Genomic DNA, 18,422 nt, shown 5'->3' on the forward strand with positions numbered 1-18,422 from the left:
AGCGTATTTAACATACTCTAAAGGAAATAGATTTCAATTTACAATAAGCTACTGCCATTCAGTAGGAGAAAATATGCTTCCTTTAAATGAACAAAATAATTTCCTATTTTTTTCTTTAGATTTTGGGATGAAAATGAGACCCAGATATTTCCTGAATAAGTTTGTGAGAATCACGCAGATAAAGTTGTATGATGATGTACCATTAACAACATATTTTCTTAGTTAGTTTGTTTGGTCCCGGTCCACATTTGACTGTGTACTGAACCCATTACAGCCACGGGGCTGATATGATAGTGTGTGCCGTTGAAAGACAGATAGTTTGTGCTCCCTGCCGTTTGCTGTGTCCCTAAAGCCTCAGGCATCTGCTGAAACACACGACCAACATTATTCAAGACGACCTTTACTTCGGATCATATCACTATTAGCATTAGATCATTTATGTTTGCCACGGTTGCACACATCATTTGTATTAGCTGCCCGATTTCAATGTGTTCGGGACTTTAGCGAGAGAGTAAGACAGCAGCTCTTTAAGTTTTCCATCTGTTGTACATGCTATTCATCAGGAGAAATGATTGCAGAGCAACACACATTCATTATTTCGGCAGCGCTCTGATGAGGGCACAGTTCTTCTGTCGAGAAAGAAAAGCGCAGAAAAACTGGATGACAATTCAAAGGCCGAATCCACTGGATACACAGCCTGTGTTACATAATGACTGCCTTTCAAACCAATTTACTGGTAAGTGTGTCATCACTGTACAATGTAAAGTGTCCTATAATTTAAACCATAACACCGTCAAGCCCAGAACAGGCATTTGCGTCATCGCCCGGCAAGCTTTTGGGTTTGTATCGAGCTGAATTTCATAAGCCACAAACAATGGAGAAACACAAAACGGCCCTGTTTCGAAACGCGGTACTAACTTGCGGTACGAGGCGCGGTGGACAAATGAGGTTGTTTGTGATGTAACGCTCGACATGGAAAAGGCCCAGCGGCTGTTTTTCACAAGTGGCTGAGAAGGAGAGCTTGTGTTTGTTGAAGCGAGTCCTATAGCACCTACCTTGACCTGAGGCCTACTGCTGACTCCAACCCTTCCTGCAGATGAGCTATTTGTCTGCGGAGCGCTGATCTGAGCCCTGCGGCCCAGCGCGACATCGCTGCTGGTCTCTGACCTTGCAAGCTGAGAGAGAGAAACAGACAAACAAAGAGAAAGTTTAATAAATGTTCCTTTCAAGAACTGAATCCTTATTGTTACATTTGTGGATTGTTACTTAGTTTTTATTCAACCTGATCTCACAAAATTCCGTGAAATTGTCACTCATTATTTTGCTTAGTTTATTTCCACCATTTTACTTGCCCATGCCACGACTTTCTTTTCCGTGTCAGTTTCACGTATTGGTTACTCAACTGTTTTTCCTATTCTTAATCAATTGTCGCTTCGGTCACAACTCTAACCCTAACGTCAAGCGACAATTGTTTAAAAATAGGAAAAACAGTTGAGTAACCAATACGTGAAACTTACACGGAAAAGAAAGTCGTGGCACGGGCACGTAAAATGGTGGAAATTCGTGACAATGTCACGCAAAACTAAGCAAAATAATGCGCGACTATTTCACATATTTTGTGAGATCAGGCTATTTTTATTACTGTTAACGTTTCTGTAAATTGTCTAATTTTGCATCACCAATGCAATTGTAAACAAATTATTGTAAACTTTCAGAGGTCTTCAACCTTTCTCAGGTCAAGGACCTTAATGCAGTGGTTCTCAAACTGGGGGTTGTGGATGGTGCCAGGGGGTCCTAGTTGTATGACATTTTAAAAAATACATTAATTTATCATTTATCATTTATGAATTCTGCGTAATTAAACCTCAGAAAAATAAGACTACTAGCCAATAGCACTACGTTGTATAATATAATATGTTTTGTTTAATTCAAATGTAAAGTTTTAGAATGTTTTATGTCATACATTTTCTTTGTGGCGGTTTGAGAACCACTGCCTTAATGTATAGAGAGGGGGGGCAGGGACCCCCAAAGCATTACGCATTTTGAGCCAGGCCCATTATGTGGTTATGTTACAGAGATATTAAAATATATATATTTTGGCATACACAGAACAGATAGTAAATAACATTTTAATTTGACTAAAACAAGATTTTAACACGGGAACTTTTTGCGGTTCATTTACTTTTAGCCTATTACTGCCTTTTTGTTTTATTCCTAATTTTATTTATAAAAAATAATTTTTTTCAAACAATATTTGGAGTACCCCTGCTGCGTTCCAGAGCCCATCCAAACCAGTGGGACTTATCCTACCTCCAACTAGGAAAAGTGCACTGGAAGGCCTGTCGGAGTGGAACCTCCTACCTGTGAACTCAACGGGAGATCGACCTACCCCAACCTCACAAAATTGGAAAGTCGGAGGATAATGGCGGCGCCCATAGAGTTTCGCGTCGTGAGATGTAAAGCTTCGACAAATAAGGCTATAAACTGTAGTTTTGTTGGGTTGTTTTAGACACTGTAATTTTAACACAACTTGTTTTTTATATTATTGCGTGAAATTATGTCGTTATTATCGGTTAGCATGAACCTTAGCGCGGTGGTCATCCATGTTTTCAGTTTACGTTACACTTTAATTGCCTGGAACGCTTTGAAGTAGGAGCTAGTACACTTCACAAAGGATAAGTCCCATATCCCATTGGTTTGGATGGGCTCTGGAACGCAGCATTATATCACCACGGACCCCCAGTTGAAGACCCATGCTGTATAACCCTAGTTATCCTAACCCTAACCCTAATTTATTTACAATTTACATACCTCAGTAAAACATGCGTTAGCAATGAACACACAGTTGTTTGCATATAAATAGCTAATTATATAGGAAAAAATTAAGAGAGAGAGGGGGAAATAAGATAGGGAGAGAGACTAAATAAAATGGTAGAGAGAGATAAACAGAATAAGAGAGAGATGGATGTTATGATGAAGATTATAATAGTTCCCCTTCTGTTATGAAACAACTATCTAGCTGTTTTAATGAAATCAATATGTCATTACGAAAGAAAACATTGGACTCTGATTGATGAATAAAACCATTAATGCTCTGTTTTCAGTATCAATGATTAGCTCGAAAGTAGGAACTTAATTCGCCCAATGAAAGGTCAAATGTAGGATTTAAAGACAGAGCAGCAATTCAGCAGAGAAGAGTTTGCATAATGAAATCGAAAACGACTTAAAAAGAACACAAATACATGCTAATTCAGTCATGAAATTAAGTAATGATCCTCGCTGCATTCTTGCTTATGAATCATAATATAATCTGACTGATTATGATTATTCTGTTCCGTAGACCTTAAAATTTCAAATCTACGCCCGCAAATCCTTCTTCCATTAGCACTTGAGGGGAGGGGTGGGAAGAAAATGAATACAAAAAAAAAAACCCTAATAAATATTTAGTCAATGAGATGAATTCGGGAGAAACTCACACCGCTCTCATTACAAGCAGATAGAGAGCGGCGTAACGTCAAAACGCACCTGTTTATGAGTCGACTTGACTTCCTGCAGAGAGCTGTGCCCTTTCCCGACATTCTTGTGTCTCATCAACTGTGAAGCTTGGGCCCTTTCATCACTATCACTTCTCCTTATCAGCGGACAGTTAATTTTGGGATTAATATAAAGGCTGCTTTCCCCTTTTAAAGGATTTGTAGTGGAGCAAGAGACTCTTATCTTAGTCATTACAGGGGAAATATTGGATTCAAGCATTTTAGTATCTGCAAAACATTCAACAGTATCTATCTGGGTTTCGCATGGTAAAGGATTAAGATAAGGAGCCTCATTACGGTACTCCGGCTGGCTACCAGCTACACTTTCTTGAGAAATACCATGCGCTTTTTGGTATTCGTCTGAGCTTTGGAGAGGCTCTGGTAGTTTGGCGCTGCATCTCGTGGGCCGTTTGTTAATGGACATGCTGTAACAGAGAGGAGGACCTAGGTACACTTCCTCCGTGCAGGCCTCGAAGAGCGGCTCTTCGTCACGGATATCTGGTGTACCGGATAAGATCGGAGTGGTGCTCTTGTCCTCCGTGCAAGTGCTGACCTCTCCGCAATCGCTGTCGTGTGAGGAGAGTGACAGATAGGAGTAGAAGTCCCCCTTGCGCAGGTGGATAAACCTATGGGAGTGCTCGAGTACCTTCTCTTTGATCTGAGACACAGATGTTGGGCTAGAAACCTCAGCGGGCTGATCGGCCTGCGTCTCTTTGGTTTTCAGGGCCATGGATGTCATGTCAATGATCTCCATCACAAAGTCATGGACGTTTTCGGCTTTCGTCTCTTCGGAGTCGAAAACAGGGTGGCCGCAGCTATCCGAAGTGCATTCCTGATGGTTCTCATGGACGTCGTTCAGAAAGGCAGTAAGCTGTTTTTGTCGGCTGTGAGCATGTGCTGCCAACCCGGAGCACTCCTCCGCTGGGGAGATAGATGGGGAAGGACGTTGAGAATTGTGACAGGGAAGCTCTCCTTTCAGCTGCACATCCAGCGATAACTCTTTGGAGTTCAAGCTAAGCTGTTCGCAAGAGGATGGAGTGGTGGTGGTAAACGTATCACTTTTGATGACGTTTACACCATCTGTCATGTAATAGCCTTTAAATGACTCGCCCTTCCGGGTAAGTAAACTTCCCTCCTCCCGTAGCAGCTCTTCATTCAGATCTTCATCCTTTCCTTTGCTTTGAACGCTCTCAACATTTCCATTCTCCATGTCGTCCGCAAATCGACTGATGTAGCTCCTGGTGGCGTCCTTGCCCACATCCTTTTGATTAAGGCTCTCATTTTTAGCATTAGTGTCAGCTTCCAAGAGTTTCAGCGCTGACCGGCTAAGAAACTGTCGGTCGTTGGCGGTTTTGATGGGAATTTCTTTAGACAGTGTGCCACACTGCAGTTCATCCACAAGATCTGCCTCGTTTTTCTCTCTGCACTGAGAGAATCTAGGTTTTATCCAGCTCTGAAACTCGCCCTTTGTATAGTCCAACCCAAAGGGGCCTTCAATGTACTCTTCCTCTGAGGTGACACTCGAGTCGTCGTCTTTAATACCAAGCTCTTCCTCAGTAAGAGTCAGAGTAGAACTTGAAAGAAGGTCGCTGTCTTCCTCATCGTCTGTACAGGCTGAAGTGCAAGACACGTTGACAACCATACTGATGCTCGCGTCTCCCTCTTCATTTTGTTGCTGGCCACGGCAATGCTTCCGAAAGGATGCATTCGATTCGGCGGCAACGCGCCGGTTCATTTGCACGGCAAGGTCTTCGGATGCCACAGAAGAGTCTTCGGTGCTGCTCAGCTCTGTCAGAGAGGCTGCAGAGCTCTCGTTTATAGAGGATGGAGCGCCGGCGGAGCGCGGCCCACGCCACAACCAGCTGTTCTGGAGCGTTACGTCAGAGACGCTCCGCGTCATCTTCTGAGCAAGAGGGTTCTGGATGTTTTCAAGTCGCTTTAACAGTTCCAAAGTTCTCCTGCTGAGCTCACCTGTGGACTCCACAGACGATCCATTGTCCCTTAGGCTTTCTCTGCTACCGCCCTCCTCCATGCTCTTACACGGAGAAAGCCAGCTTTCCAGGGATGTGCTACGAGTAAGTGTCTCTTTGCTCGATGGAAATAACTCTCCAACTGCATAAAGGGAATCAAGGGAGGAACCCTGGGACAGCTGTGCAAACTCCTTTCTGAGCTTTTTCTCTATGATTAGCCTTTGATCATCTTTTGTGTTGTAGTTGTCAGGATTTATGCTGTGGTCATCAATGAAGTGTTTCTTCCTATTCTCTCTACACTCCTCCCTCTTCTTCCTCATCATGTGCAATCGCTGGTCTCTCTTCCCAATGGTGAGACTGTCTCCATATTCTACACACTTATTAGCACGCTCCAAAACCCTGTCTATGACTTCATCTGAGACTCTGTCTTCATTTATTGAGTCTTCAACGGTGGGTGGAGTTAAAGTAACGCACACCTTTGGATCATCACTTTGTAAGAGCAGGCAAACCTCAGAGTTACCGGTGGTCTCTGTGTCTCCTTCGCTCACTATCCCACTTTCGCTCTCCGATCTCCTGGCCGACTCACGATTCCCCTTTAGCAGTTCTCCCAGGATATCAGGCAGGGATTCAGCAGAGGAGAAAGAGGAGTCCACACTCAAGCTCTTCAAAAGGGGCTGCTGAACTTTGGTTGAAGATGATTTGTGTTGATATTGGGGTTGATGGTAGAATTCTACTTCATGCAGACTGTACACTTGATAAACACGAGATGATGTGGCATTCTCCTCCTCCTCCATCGTGTTGAAGGTTGCACCGCTCCGTCTGTCATTTGGGGACAACACCGTCGGCTCCGTTGGGGAATCTGGGTGCATTTCAGATTCAGCGTTTAACTCCTGCGTCTCGTCGCCAATGGTCATGTCCATCTCATCCCATTCCCAGGAGTCTTCTGTCTGGCCATGAAGGTCCATGAGTGAAGGTTCAATCAGGTTTCCCGGGACCTGCAGCGGATACAAAAACGTGTCATTGAGGGGGTAAAGTTATTTTCGTAACAGCCCTGAAATCAACCAGCCTCTACTTTTAATGAGATTAAATGCAAATTTCTTTACAGAACTTGTTGTTCATGCAGAAAGACAGTTTATTTATTTGATCCTCTTTATCTCATTAATCTAATAATAAACTGGCAAATGTAACACTTGCTTTGTATGTCATATATCCCCTATAATGAATTTTTATTAGATCTCTGTTAATTCTCTTTCTGCTGATGTGGGAAACACTAATGCAAAGCCTTGGATCACCAGCGCATAAAAAATACTCCAACTGTGAGAACAATCAATCAGTTTAATCCAATAAAAATAGTTTCAGTAAGCCACCTCAGCTAACATTTGTACCCCAGTTGGACCACATAACAGTTTAATCACATTGACTAAATACCATGTTCAGCTATGCCATTACAAAAGTCATTAGTTTTGTTATATTAATGGAGATTAAGGCAGTCCAGTATTGTAAGGGATTTTCGGGATGAATGGAGTCACTGCTAATTTATTATTTATACGAAAGCTTACCACTCTTACTGGTACTGTACAGCACCTCTTTGAAAGAAAGTTAAAGCTAATATTAAAACCATAGGGTACCTACAGTGACCTTCAAACCAAACCCATGATATCCTGACAAAAAAAAACTTCCAGAAACCCATGAAAGATTAAGCACCGGAAAACCATTTGCGACTCCTGGTGAACAAGGCCTCCTGAAGCATTCAACAGTCAGCTATTTTATCATTTCACAAAGTGTACTGTATTTACAAAAACAAACTCTCCCCATTATTTTTCTTTTCCTCTGTTTCGCGCCCGCAAAAAGTGAAATTGCACTTCAGGCCCGCAAGGTCAGCCTGTGCGAGGGGCGAGTCATTTGTCTTCCCGTGTAAGTGAGTGGACGTTCACAAACAGGTTGCCGGGCTTTTCTGCGCGCCTCCCCAGAGCCCAACTGCTGCCATGCAGGAATGCACAACATCTACATGACAAAAGGCGAAGTCTGGCCCTCGACCCGCTTCACTGTTAACACGCACTGTAACGGTCTCGCACACACAATAAAGAGACGAGTTAAGGGTTCCGTTTTAAGGACGGGAAGTCTTTTTATACCGCTGTAAACATATGCACATGTTATGTTATGCTATAATGGCCATGTGGATTCTGGCCCTCGAGACACTTTCTCCCTTTAACTGTGGGATGGAGACACGAGATTATGCTATTATATTGCAGGTTACTCATTAGATTAGGAACAGTTCTTTCTGGCAACCTCTGTAATCGATTGAGATCACACTACAGTGAGTATCTGGGGAACGAATCCAGCCACCGTCTTATTTCTCGGTGTATTCAAGAATAATGTATGGCCTCTTATAGATCATATTTATTGTGCTGTTACAGCTATTCTGCTCTATAGTACCAGCAGTGTGTATTTCAGCTTTAAGATATGGTCATACTTTAGACCGCTTCCTTTGCATACACGGCAAACAGTGGATTGAATAAAATGAGAACATGACAAATAGGTTGTCCTTTCAAATTAAAACGTTGCCATATTTTACACTGTAGAAGACAATGTACAGCCAAATGAAACAAAAAATGCAATAATACCAAGTAATTTAAGAAATGTTTTTTCTTATGTCTCTGTCTTCTAATATACGAATGCACTGTTGTATCGTCCTATAATCAGTATTGGCAGATAAAAGCAAAATGTTCCAACTATCAGACATCGGTCTTGTTTAAAAACAGTGGATGATCACGGCAGGAAAAAAATGGCAGAAATCCCATCCGAACTTTATTTGGGTGACAATGACAACAGAATTGCAGTTTGAAGGCTTTGCATATCTAAGATTAAGGGCCAAATTTCCTACCAGCGCAAACTATCCTTTTATAGTTAAATAATGACTGAAAAGGTGTGGTCTAGTTATTTTTGTGACTGATCTTATTGCATATGCTTTCTAGGAGTTCCCCTTTAAGATGCAAAAATTATGGGAGTAGATAATTTAAATTATTCATGCAACGCAATTTACTAATGTTTGCGCACGTGTTATAACTACATTTGCGCCATTATTTAAAGCCCCCCTAACCTAAAAAATGTGTTTCTAGCAGAAAATGACTCGCCAGTGTGTGTGCAGAAACATCCTGTTATTATACAAATCCATCTATTCTTCTTTGTGTAATCTCCTTTTAACGGCAACAGTCACACAAAATAGGCTGTTGGGGATACCCTATCAATGTGATGTCACATTGATTACGCCCTACCTAGAACCGCTTACAGACTACGCCTTATGAGCGCGTAGTTCAACCTTATGACATTTTATGAAATACGTTTATCATAAATTCTGTGTAAATAAACCTCCAAAAAAATGAGGTTACTAACCAACAGCACTATATTGTATAATTTAATATGTTTGCTTTAATAAAAATTTTAAGACTTAGAATGTTTTATGTCATAAATTTTCTTTTGGGGGGACACAGATAGATGCACAGTATACAAGGGGGGCCGAAATAGTTTGAGACCCACTGAGGTATACTATTCAAAACATTCAAACACTAGACATCCCATGCATTGCTCTGAAAACAGCCCACCTTTATCATTGCACTTCACCGTGCATGGGAGTCTTTAATTAACCAATTACATAAAAAAAGAAACCGGCCTAGATCTTTATACAACAATTATCGAACCGGCGGCACCTTGTTCATGTAGTGCATCTTAAACTATATTGTAAAGTATACGTGACCTGGTCTTGACCCAGAGTACGCTGGAGTCTGGTCTGCCACTGAAGCACCTGCATGACGATAGCTTCCCAGCGTCTCTCCAGGTTGACCTGGACCAGTTGCAGTGACTGTCGATCCGTCTCTGAGCTCTGACGCTCGGGTCCGTCCAGCAGCTTCTGACAGAGCCTCAGCACTGAGGAAACACCTCTCCGTCTGCCCCGGATCTCCATACAGAGAGCCTGAAAAGACGGAGACAGTTCAATCATCTTTTTAATACACAAAAGCTTTGGATGGATCTGGTTAAGAGAAGGGTTGATATGTTAATACAATAAAAGCTTTGCTAGTGTAGCACTAAAACAATTTAATACAGTCAATGAAGTTCAGCAAATTGTAAACTAGTAAAAAGTTTAACTAACTCATTGAATCTAGGCGATACTACAGCGAATAATGAATATTACCCCATTATTTACTCCCCATCAAGCTATCCTCAATGTACATGAATATATATTTTTAGAAGAACACAATTAGTTATTTAAAAAAATGTCCTTGCTCTTCCAAGCTTTATACTGGGACCAGGGAACAAAAAAAGTGCATCCATCCTTCACAGAAGTAATCCACATGGCTCCAATGAGTTAATAAAGACCTTCTGATTGTACTACAACTGTTTTTTAATATAGTGATGTATGTAAATCTCACGCTAGTGTTTTTCTAAGGGAATAACCGATCACACAGAGAGAGAAATAAAGACTCCTGCGCGCTTGATAAAATCTTCTCAACAATTGCGGCTGTCAGGAGCACATAAATCACGATCCCCTCTCTCCATAAACACGACAGAATTAAATATTAAAAGGCCAAAGCTTCAGTATTCCCATACTCTCAGTCCAGCAATGACACTGATTTAATGAAATCACCAGAGCATATACAGTCTCTTACAGAGAAACACACTGCTGTGGAGATCTCTGGTGTCTCTGTGTGTTTTATAAGATAGTCTCTCACCTGTACCCAGAACCCCTTTTAAAATATGCAGCGGCTGCTTCGCGAATAGACGGCGGGACGAAAACATTCAGAGAACAATTTATGTAAATCCCGACAGCCTCAAAAAGCATCGTCTTACATTTTCTGTACATTTTCCAATAAATATTAAACACCAGTACATTTCACTATTACATTTAAATTGGATTTTATTTTTCCTGGAGTGCTCTTCTCCTCTGTTTTAGCATATCTCTGTCTCCTGTGTCTTTTAAACAGGTAATGAGACTGTAAAGTGGGATGGCGATGTGCCAGACAGCAGTAGAGGATTGTACTCAACTGATAGAGACATCAAACCTAAGAGCTCAAACTTTGACAGTCAGGAAACACTCAAATGGGCTTTTATTTTACCCATGAGCACACTGTACATGGGGTACAGTACATACAATGCAAAAAAAATTTTTCAAGAAAAAAATTCTTAGTATTTTTGTCTTGTTTTCAGTAAAAATATCTATAAAGTCTTGAATCAATATGTATTTTCTTGATGAGCTAAACGACCCAAGAAAAAGTTTAGTTTTTAGACCAAAAAATGTAAGTGATTTTGTGCATAAAACCAGCAAAAAAATCTGCCATTGGGTAAGCAAAAAAATCTTGAAAATTTTTCTTAAACACTAAATAAAAAAAAATTCAAGAAAAATTTGCTTACTCCATTGGCAGATCTTTTTGCTTGTTTTATGCACAAAATCACTTAACTCATTCGCCGCCAGCGTTTTAAAAAAAAGTTGCCAGCCAGCGCCAGAATATGGGTAGGTTTCTGCAAAAACACCACATTTTGAGCAAAAAGCAGAGATAATTCCATTTTTGTGACGGACTTTTCATCGAGATCCCATTCAGAGCGATCTTTAAAACAGACACGGACACGGACAATACTTCCGGGTTTAAAAAGTAAAAAAGTTAAAAAGGATAATAGCGGTATTGCAGAGAGCCGGAAATACTCGTCATTGGCAGGGAAGCTTTTTCTCTTGATTGACGAGATATTTCATCAATGGCGGCAAAAGAGTTACATTTGATATTTTCGGTCTAAAAACTAGACTTTTTTGCTTGGGTCGTTTTGCTCATCAAGAAAAAGCATCTTAATTTAAAAAATTGTAGACATTTTTACTGAAAACAAGAAAAAAATACTAAGACCTTTTTTTCTTGAAAATCTTTTTTTGCTGTTTAGCAACCTGTTTTATTAAAGGTCTTAAAAAATATATTTTTTCATCAAAAATATTGCATTTTTGTGAAGGAATATTGTTAGAGATCAGATTCAGAACAATTATCAAAACATAAATGTAGTGTAATATTTATTTTAAAAAAATTGCTTCAGTTTATTTATAAATAATAATTGCAGTATTACAGACAACCATAAAAACTCATCAGGAATAATTTTTTTTCATGCAAATGTTTTCTCTTAATTGACGAGATAATTCATCAATGGCAAGGAAAGAGTTAATTTGCAAAAAAGTTACACTCACTTAAGGTGGTTTTTGACTTGTGCGAAAAAGAGTAAATGTGAATACTAGGAGATGGAAATGCATTTTCAGAATAAATTCTGACGTAGCAAACATTACTGACCATCTAGCTGTTACCGCTAAAGTTGTATAGCATATATGGAGCTTGTCGTAATGCCCTTGCTGCTAGTGCCTGCATCGAAAATGCTGCATTCCTTCATCTATGCACAGCATTCAGAAGCTGTGTAATATATGTTTAATATGATATTATTCTTTACAGTGCATGTCAAAATATACTGTAGCCCATAAATATTTCCAATCACTACTAGTGGTCCACCCAGATTAAACAAACTCTAAAAAAAATGCTAAGTTATTTCAACCCATTGTTGTTTAAATAAACCTAGAAAATGTCCATATTTGATCAAACCATCGGTTGAAACAACCCAAACTGGGGATCACATCATTAAACGTTTAATGGCACTTTTAGACATCCAGCCTCCTCTGAAATGATGCTTCATTGTTTTTGCATTGCAGAGTCTCATAAACTGATTTCTCTCCTATCGAGTCTAGCCGTATTGACAAAGTGAAGTATAATGCGCCGATATTTGCTAAAAAGCTTTTTCAAATACCCGGTGCGGTGGAGTAATCTGCCTCCCCATCCCACCCCAGTGTGCGAGTCTACACAATGAGTCCATTTCAGTCACAAGCCCAGTTCTATGGCTGAGATGCTGGCCGCTAGCCAATGGACCCTGTTGCCTCAGTCAAATCAAAAGAACGAAAGAAAGAGAGAGAGAGAGAGAATATATTGTGAAAGGCTGAAAAATCACATATCACATCTCTTTAATAGCTCAATTGTTACTCTTGAGTCAGCAAGAAGACAAACGAAAGGCAAATGGGGTGTTTTTCTTAAGTCTCCTGCATCTCAGATGGATCTTTTGAGAGAAACATCCAAATAACCACACATGTGTCTCTTCTAGAGCTTTAATAGACTTCAGATCTGCTAAAATACCATAGTCTGCAATCATAATTATGGGAATGTTTTATTAAATACTTTTAACACCAAATAATCTGATCTATCCTATTCATGTTCATTTATTAGCTATATGTGACCCTTGACCACAAAACCAGCCATAAGTTGCAAGGGTTTACTTCAAGAGTTTGGTTCTAAAATGCAATAAATCCATTTCGACTAATTTGGATAAAAATGTGTTTTCTATACCAAGAAAGTGACAAGATGAATACCACTATTTACATAGCCTCTTTAGGTCATAATAACATTAAAAATTCTAATCCATAATTTGATTTTCAAAGATTTATTATTTTTTCTGAAAATGCAATAAATCCATGACAAGTTTTCTTTTTCAAAATGCTGTAAATCTATTGAATCCATTCTGCAGAGAAGGGGGACTGGCGTTTGTTGCGGTTTGTGAAAAAAGGGAGAAAAGATGACAGAATAACACGGCGGATATAGAATTTTGGTGGTAACTCATTTATTTATTAAAATGGGGTTTTGGAACCAAACTCTTCATTTATAGCAATAGCCAACAATACATGGGTCAAAATTACAGATTTTTTTAGGCCAAAAATCTTTAGTATATTAAGTAAAAATCATGCTCCATGAAGATATTTAGAACATTTCCTTCCGTAAATATATAAAAAAATATTTTTTATCATTAGTAATACGTGTTGCTAAGGACTATATTTTTGCACCCTCAGATTTTCAAATAGTTGTATCTCGGCCAAATACTGTCCTAAATATTGATGATGTATAAATCAGAATTTCAAAAAATGTACCCTTATGGTTATGTGGTCACGAATTATTATAATTTATAGCACTTTTACTTTCTAAATAAAGAAGAAACATTTGAGAACATAAATAAAAAAGGCTGAAAAAAGATTATTAATATAAATAATTAATATTTGATACTTGTATATTTGGTAACATTTTATTTGAAGGGGTGTTCATAAGACTGACATGACACATTCATAATCATGACATGTGTCATGAACATGAAGAAGATTTTATGCATGTTTATGACAACTGTCATTAAGTGTCATTTGTTCAATTGTGTCATTTTTAATGCAAAGATGACATTGTTTGAGATGTCTTTGTTATGACAACTTGACATTACCAAGACAACATAACTGACCACTTTTTACCAGTGATGTGCTAATACTCTGTCATAAAGTTTTATAACAGCGTCATGAATATTTTTCTTGACCTCAACTACAGTGGTACAAATATAATTTGTCATTAAAATGTCATTAAGTGTTAATACTCTGTCAAATAGTTTTATAACTACATCATGTATATTCTTTAGTTCATAATGTTTTTATGTGTTTAACAAATAAAATCAGTCATTCAATAATAATAATAATTAAAATTGATAAAATTATATTTTATTGCATTTGGAGACCAATTGACATAAAATTAAATGAAAACAGTACAATAATGGGTTAAGCCATACAGCCGTGGGTCCATATCAATGCAAAGTTAATTACGTTAAATTGAATTGATTAAATGTTTTATTCATTTTTTCTTTTATGTCAGAATTCTGTTGGTTTTCAGTTTTTATGTATTGTGCACATAAATAAAATTAAGTATAATAATATGACGTGTCTGTTGCATTTTGTTAAGGTATTTAAAATTATTTGACATATACACTTAATGACATTTAAATGACAGTTTAATGTAATGTTTAACCCATAAAGCTAGGCAATTTCTTAAGTTTGATCATTATTGTGCTATGTCATTTTAATGACAGATTTATGACGTAGTTATGATGTATTGGTTTTTGTCAAGTTGTCATAACAAAGACAATTCAAACAATGTCATCTTTGCATTAAAAATTACATAACTGAACAAATGACACTTAATGACCATTGTCATAAAATCTCCTTCATGTTTAGGACACGTGTCATGATTATGAAGGTGTCATGTCAGTCACCTTTAAGTAAGGTGTATATTCTACGGTATATTTGTAGTAATTTTGTTTTTTTACATTTTTATTGTTATTATTATTATTAGTAGTATTAATTTGTATTTCTTTTAGCTTAGCTGTATGCCACCATTTCATTAAAGCAGTAATCTAAGGTAGTAGTGTGTTTAAGTCAATGCTTTTCAAGGCACTCCAGTTCACATAAATTGAGAAGTCCATTGAGCTATGAAGAGTAACCCTCTGAGCAATAAAAATGTCCTCTGGCAGTATATCGAGAAAGACTGACAGAAACGAAACATAAATAGCCATCCCTCGCTTGTCCATCATCGTTGTGATCTTCAGAACAGACGACCTGATCATCTATCAGGTGCTTTTTAATAAAGCTATCATAGGATCAGCTGTCTCGGCGCGCGCCTGTGCGCTAACACAATCTCCAGAACGCATGAGATGACTATTCTCGCTCATCGCACCCCGACCGTTATCGTGCGACTAAATCCATCTGCTGTACAGTATTAATCTACAGGTCTCTCGCTATCAGAATCTGTAATCACACCTGAGGCGGAGAAGCGAGCTGTGAAGATGCATGTGTATTACACACAGACCTCCCAAGAGTGCTTCACCAAAAACTGCTTATCTCTTTATTCAGCACAAAATCAGGCCTAAAGCCTCTACAGTTTCCCATCTCTTCCTCCCACCTAATTTTTCATTAAAATTTAAGCCGACATTTTTAAGAAGAGTTAAAGTGACACACGCCTTTGCTGACACGCATTCAGGAGGATTCAAAATTCCAACGACAGTCCCACACTTTAGTTTTCCGGGTATTTGTTTTCCTTCCTCCCCTGTGGGAAAACGAGCACACGCTTCATCTCGCTCTTTACAGCCGATGCAATTTTAACATTTTCAATTAATCTCGCCGAGATTGAGGAGCGCAGCCCAAAACCCCTCCAGTGACGGCAAGGACACGAGAATCCGGCACCGACGGTGACCCAGTGGATATTCAGAAATCTCTGATTAATTCTATTTGTTGATTAAGTCAATTAAAGCCACAAGCACTTGTTATCGCAAATGAGTACAACGAATTCGTGACGGACGTTTGTTCTCGCACACGCTCCCCGAGCTCAGACTGCCTCGACTTTCATCAAAGTCTGTCAGACTCAATGTCTTCTCAGCATCTCAACTGTTTCGATTCCAACACGCTAATAAAGAGAAATAGCACTGCAGTGTCAATGGAAAATAAAAGCAACCTGCACGCTTAAGAAATAAACTTACATTTCTGTAAGATGTAAACTAACATACTGTAGTGAAGGTACATGCATCACAGTCATTTCTCCAATCCAAACTTTTTTTATCCATCACTTCTCAAATGATGTACAGAATTGATGAACTTTTTCAAATGTCTCTCAAATCAGTATTTGAAGGCAGAATAAAAAAACTCTACGTTTTAATGCAATCTTTATACAGAAAGGTTTTAATGAAAATGTCCATGAGAAGTCCATGCCCAAAGCTGAAGAAAAACTGAGAAGAAATTCACCTGTCACCATTGACATTAGTCTTATTACACAGTGGAAAGTTCACGCTAAACGATCCTGTTTTGCATTCAGTTTGCCTTTTTCTGAAAACGTCCAAATTACCGAGATCAAATGCATTCGAGTCAGTTTGCGAGTGACCTTCCTCCGATATAACCCTGCTTATTTTTTAATTATTTTTCTCTTTTACACAAAAACTGACAGCGTTTTCAAAATGAGACTAATGTCTTACGAACGTCACGCGTCCTCTTTACCGCACCAAAGCAAACAAATGGCAGGCGAGCGCCATCATTGAAGACATTTTCTCATTAGTGCCTGTAAATGAAAGCGACATATAATGAAAAATACGACTGTGGGTGTGTGTGTGCGTCCAGTCGATTGTGTGTGTAATGAACAAGTCTGTCACCTGACTGCTCCCCATTACCGGCTGATGAGACGCTAACTCTGCGCTCGACGCTTCTGCGCGCCCGGCCCAGGACTTAATGTGGTTAGCACTTGCCAAAGAACAGGAGTTTCTTATTCCTAATCATGGAGAAGGTATTGATATTATATCTGTGCCGTCACATTCAATCAGCCGGACGGGACCCTGAGGATGAAGCCCCGGGCACCACGCTGTGACGGGCTCATCAGAGGTGTCAGGAGATGAACTCTGACTCAAATACTGCTGCAAAGTTTCAGTCTGGTTTCCATTTAGTTTAATTCTCTGGTGGAACGTCTTTAATAGGAACGTGGTTGGGAGTTGTAGATGTCTTTGGATGAGCTGCAAGAACTGTCTGAATGGACACAGACTTTTCTTGCTTTCCCAAGTACCAGAAATCCACACTATTTGATACACACCTAGTCTCGGCTAGGGGGGAATGGTTCCAGTAAATATCCAGAAACGTACTTTGTCATATTAAGAACACTGTCATTGCTGCGGTTATACTTGGGACGTCGTCGCTGAACTTTTTTGACAGCGATCATCTGTTAAATGTTTTGGTCCTGTTTGATTTTCGTTGACTTTGAGTAAAATAATGTAAAGTTTTTCATAAGATTCCCTGGGGTCAATGTGTTAGCATGACAGAAGCTTGATGCTGTCGGGAGAACAAGCAACAGCCGGCATTTTTCCTTCTCCCAAGTGCCTCTCGCGTAAATTATTCGATTTTGATGGCTTACGTTTCTTCCCTGTCAGGGACCAACAAAAGTATTATTTTGGTTTTGTTTGTTTGTTGATCACGAAGTATAAAGTAGATGAGGAAAACTAGGATTCTGTGTGTATTCAACGCGCCGCCATTATTGTTTATAATTCGTGGAATGGTGCGCTGTGATTTGTTGAGTGGATTTATTGCATTCTGGAGAGAAGGAGGACTGGCGTTTATCGCGTTTGGGAAAAAAGGGAGAAAAGATGAAAGAATATCACGGCGGATATTGGATTTTGCGTAAAATTAAGGCTCTGTTTACACGTACATGGTTATTTTTAAAAACTGAGAGATTTACCTTCGTTTGTGCCCCTCGTTTACACGCAAACGGAGAACTCGCCTCTGAAACCGATTGTTTCTAAGAACTCCGGCCAGAGTGGAGATCTTGAAAATCTTCGGTTGCACGGTTGCATGTAAAGTGAGACAAACGGATGTTTAAGCAGGCAACGTGCGCCAGAGCTCGCACCTACGTCAAAAGTGCAACCCATGTTTACATGTGACTGCTACTCTGAACGCTTCCAAGATCACATTTATGTTCGTGCAAACTCGTTTCGTGTGTTTGTATTTGCAAATACAGCTGCTCCATTATGAGGAGGAGCAGAGACAAGTGCTCGGAGGTCAGCAATTTTACGAGTGTTTGACTTCATGCGGCGCTGCAACGGATGATGTCAAAGTACCGCGAGAGCGATTCGAAATTAGACCTCTACGTATGATTCCTCAACTCGCTCTCGCGGTACTTTGACGTCATCGATCACCTACTGCAACAACTCCTCCCTCCAACATGAAGAACCAGTTCGCATCACCACCAGCGCAGCCGGTGATTGGCTTACATGGGCTTGAGCTTCTCTTGACGGCATATATGCACGGGTATGTGTAAATAAACACTTTTCTGAAAACTGACATGTGTGCACGATATTATTTTTGAAACCGGAGAGGTTGAAATGTCCGTTTATGAAAATAACCGCCCACGTGTAAACATAGCCTAATAATGAACTTTTTAATACTGAGCTGATACAATACTGATTTTGGCGGTAAATCTGTTTTTTTTATTGCGTTTATCGCGTTTTGGAACCAAACTCCTCA

The 18,422-nt window shown here is 39.5% G+C and overlaps 1 protein-coding gene across 1 annotated transcript in view; it reads right to left on the reverse strand.

Annotated features, from left to right (window-relative positions):
* The window catches only part of akap6 (A kinase (PRKA) anchor protein 6), a 157,913-nt gene that overhangs the window by 2,611 nt on the left and 136,880 nt on the right, over positions 1–18,422 (reverse strand). Inside the window, exons 12-14 of the mRNA XM_065253813.1 lie at positions 9,258–9,473; positions 3,526–6,498; positions 1,056–1,175 (exon numbers count right to left, since the gene is read on the reverse strand). Of these exons, the coding sequence (XP_065109885.1) occupies positions 1,056–1,175; positions 3,526–6,498; positions 9,258–9,473 (3,309 nt within the window). The remainder of the gene's footprint in view (positions 1–1,055; positions 1,176–3,525; positions 6,499–9,257; positions 9,474–18,422) is intronic.

Source organism: Paramisgurnus dabryanus, chromosome 17, assembly GCF_030506205.2.
Source record: "Paramisgurnus dabryanus chromosome 17, PD_genome_1.1, whole genome shotgun sequence".
NCBI lineage: Eukaryota > Metazoa > Chordata > Actinopteri > Cypriniformes > Cobitidae > Paramisgurnus > Paramisgurnus dabryanus.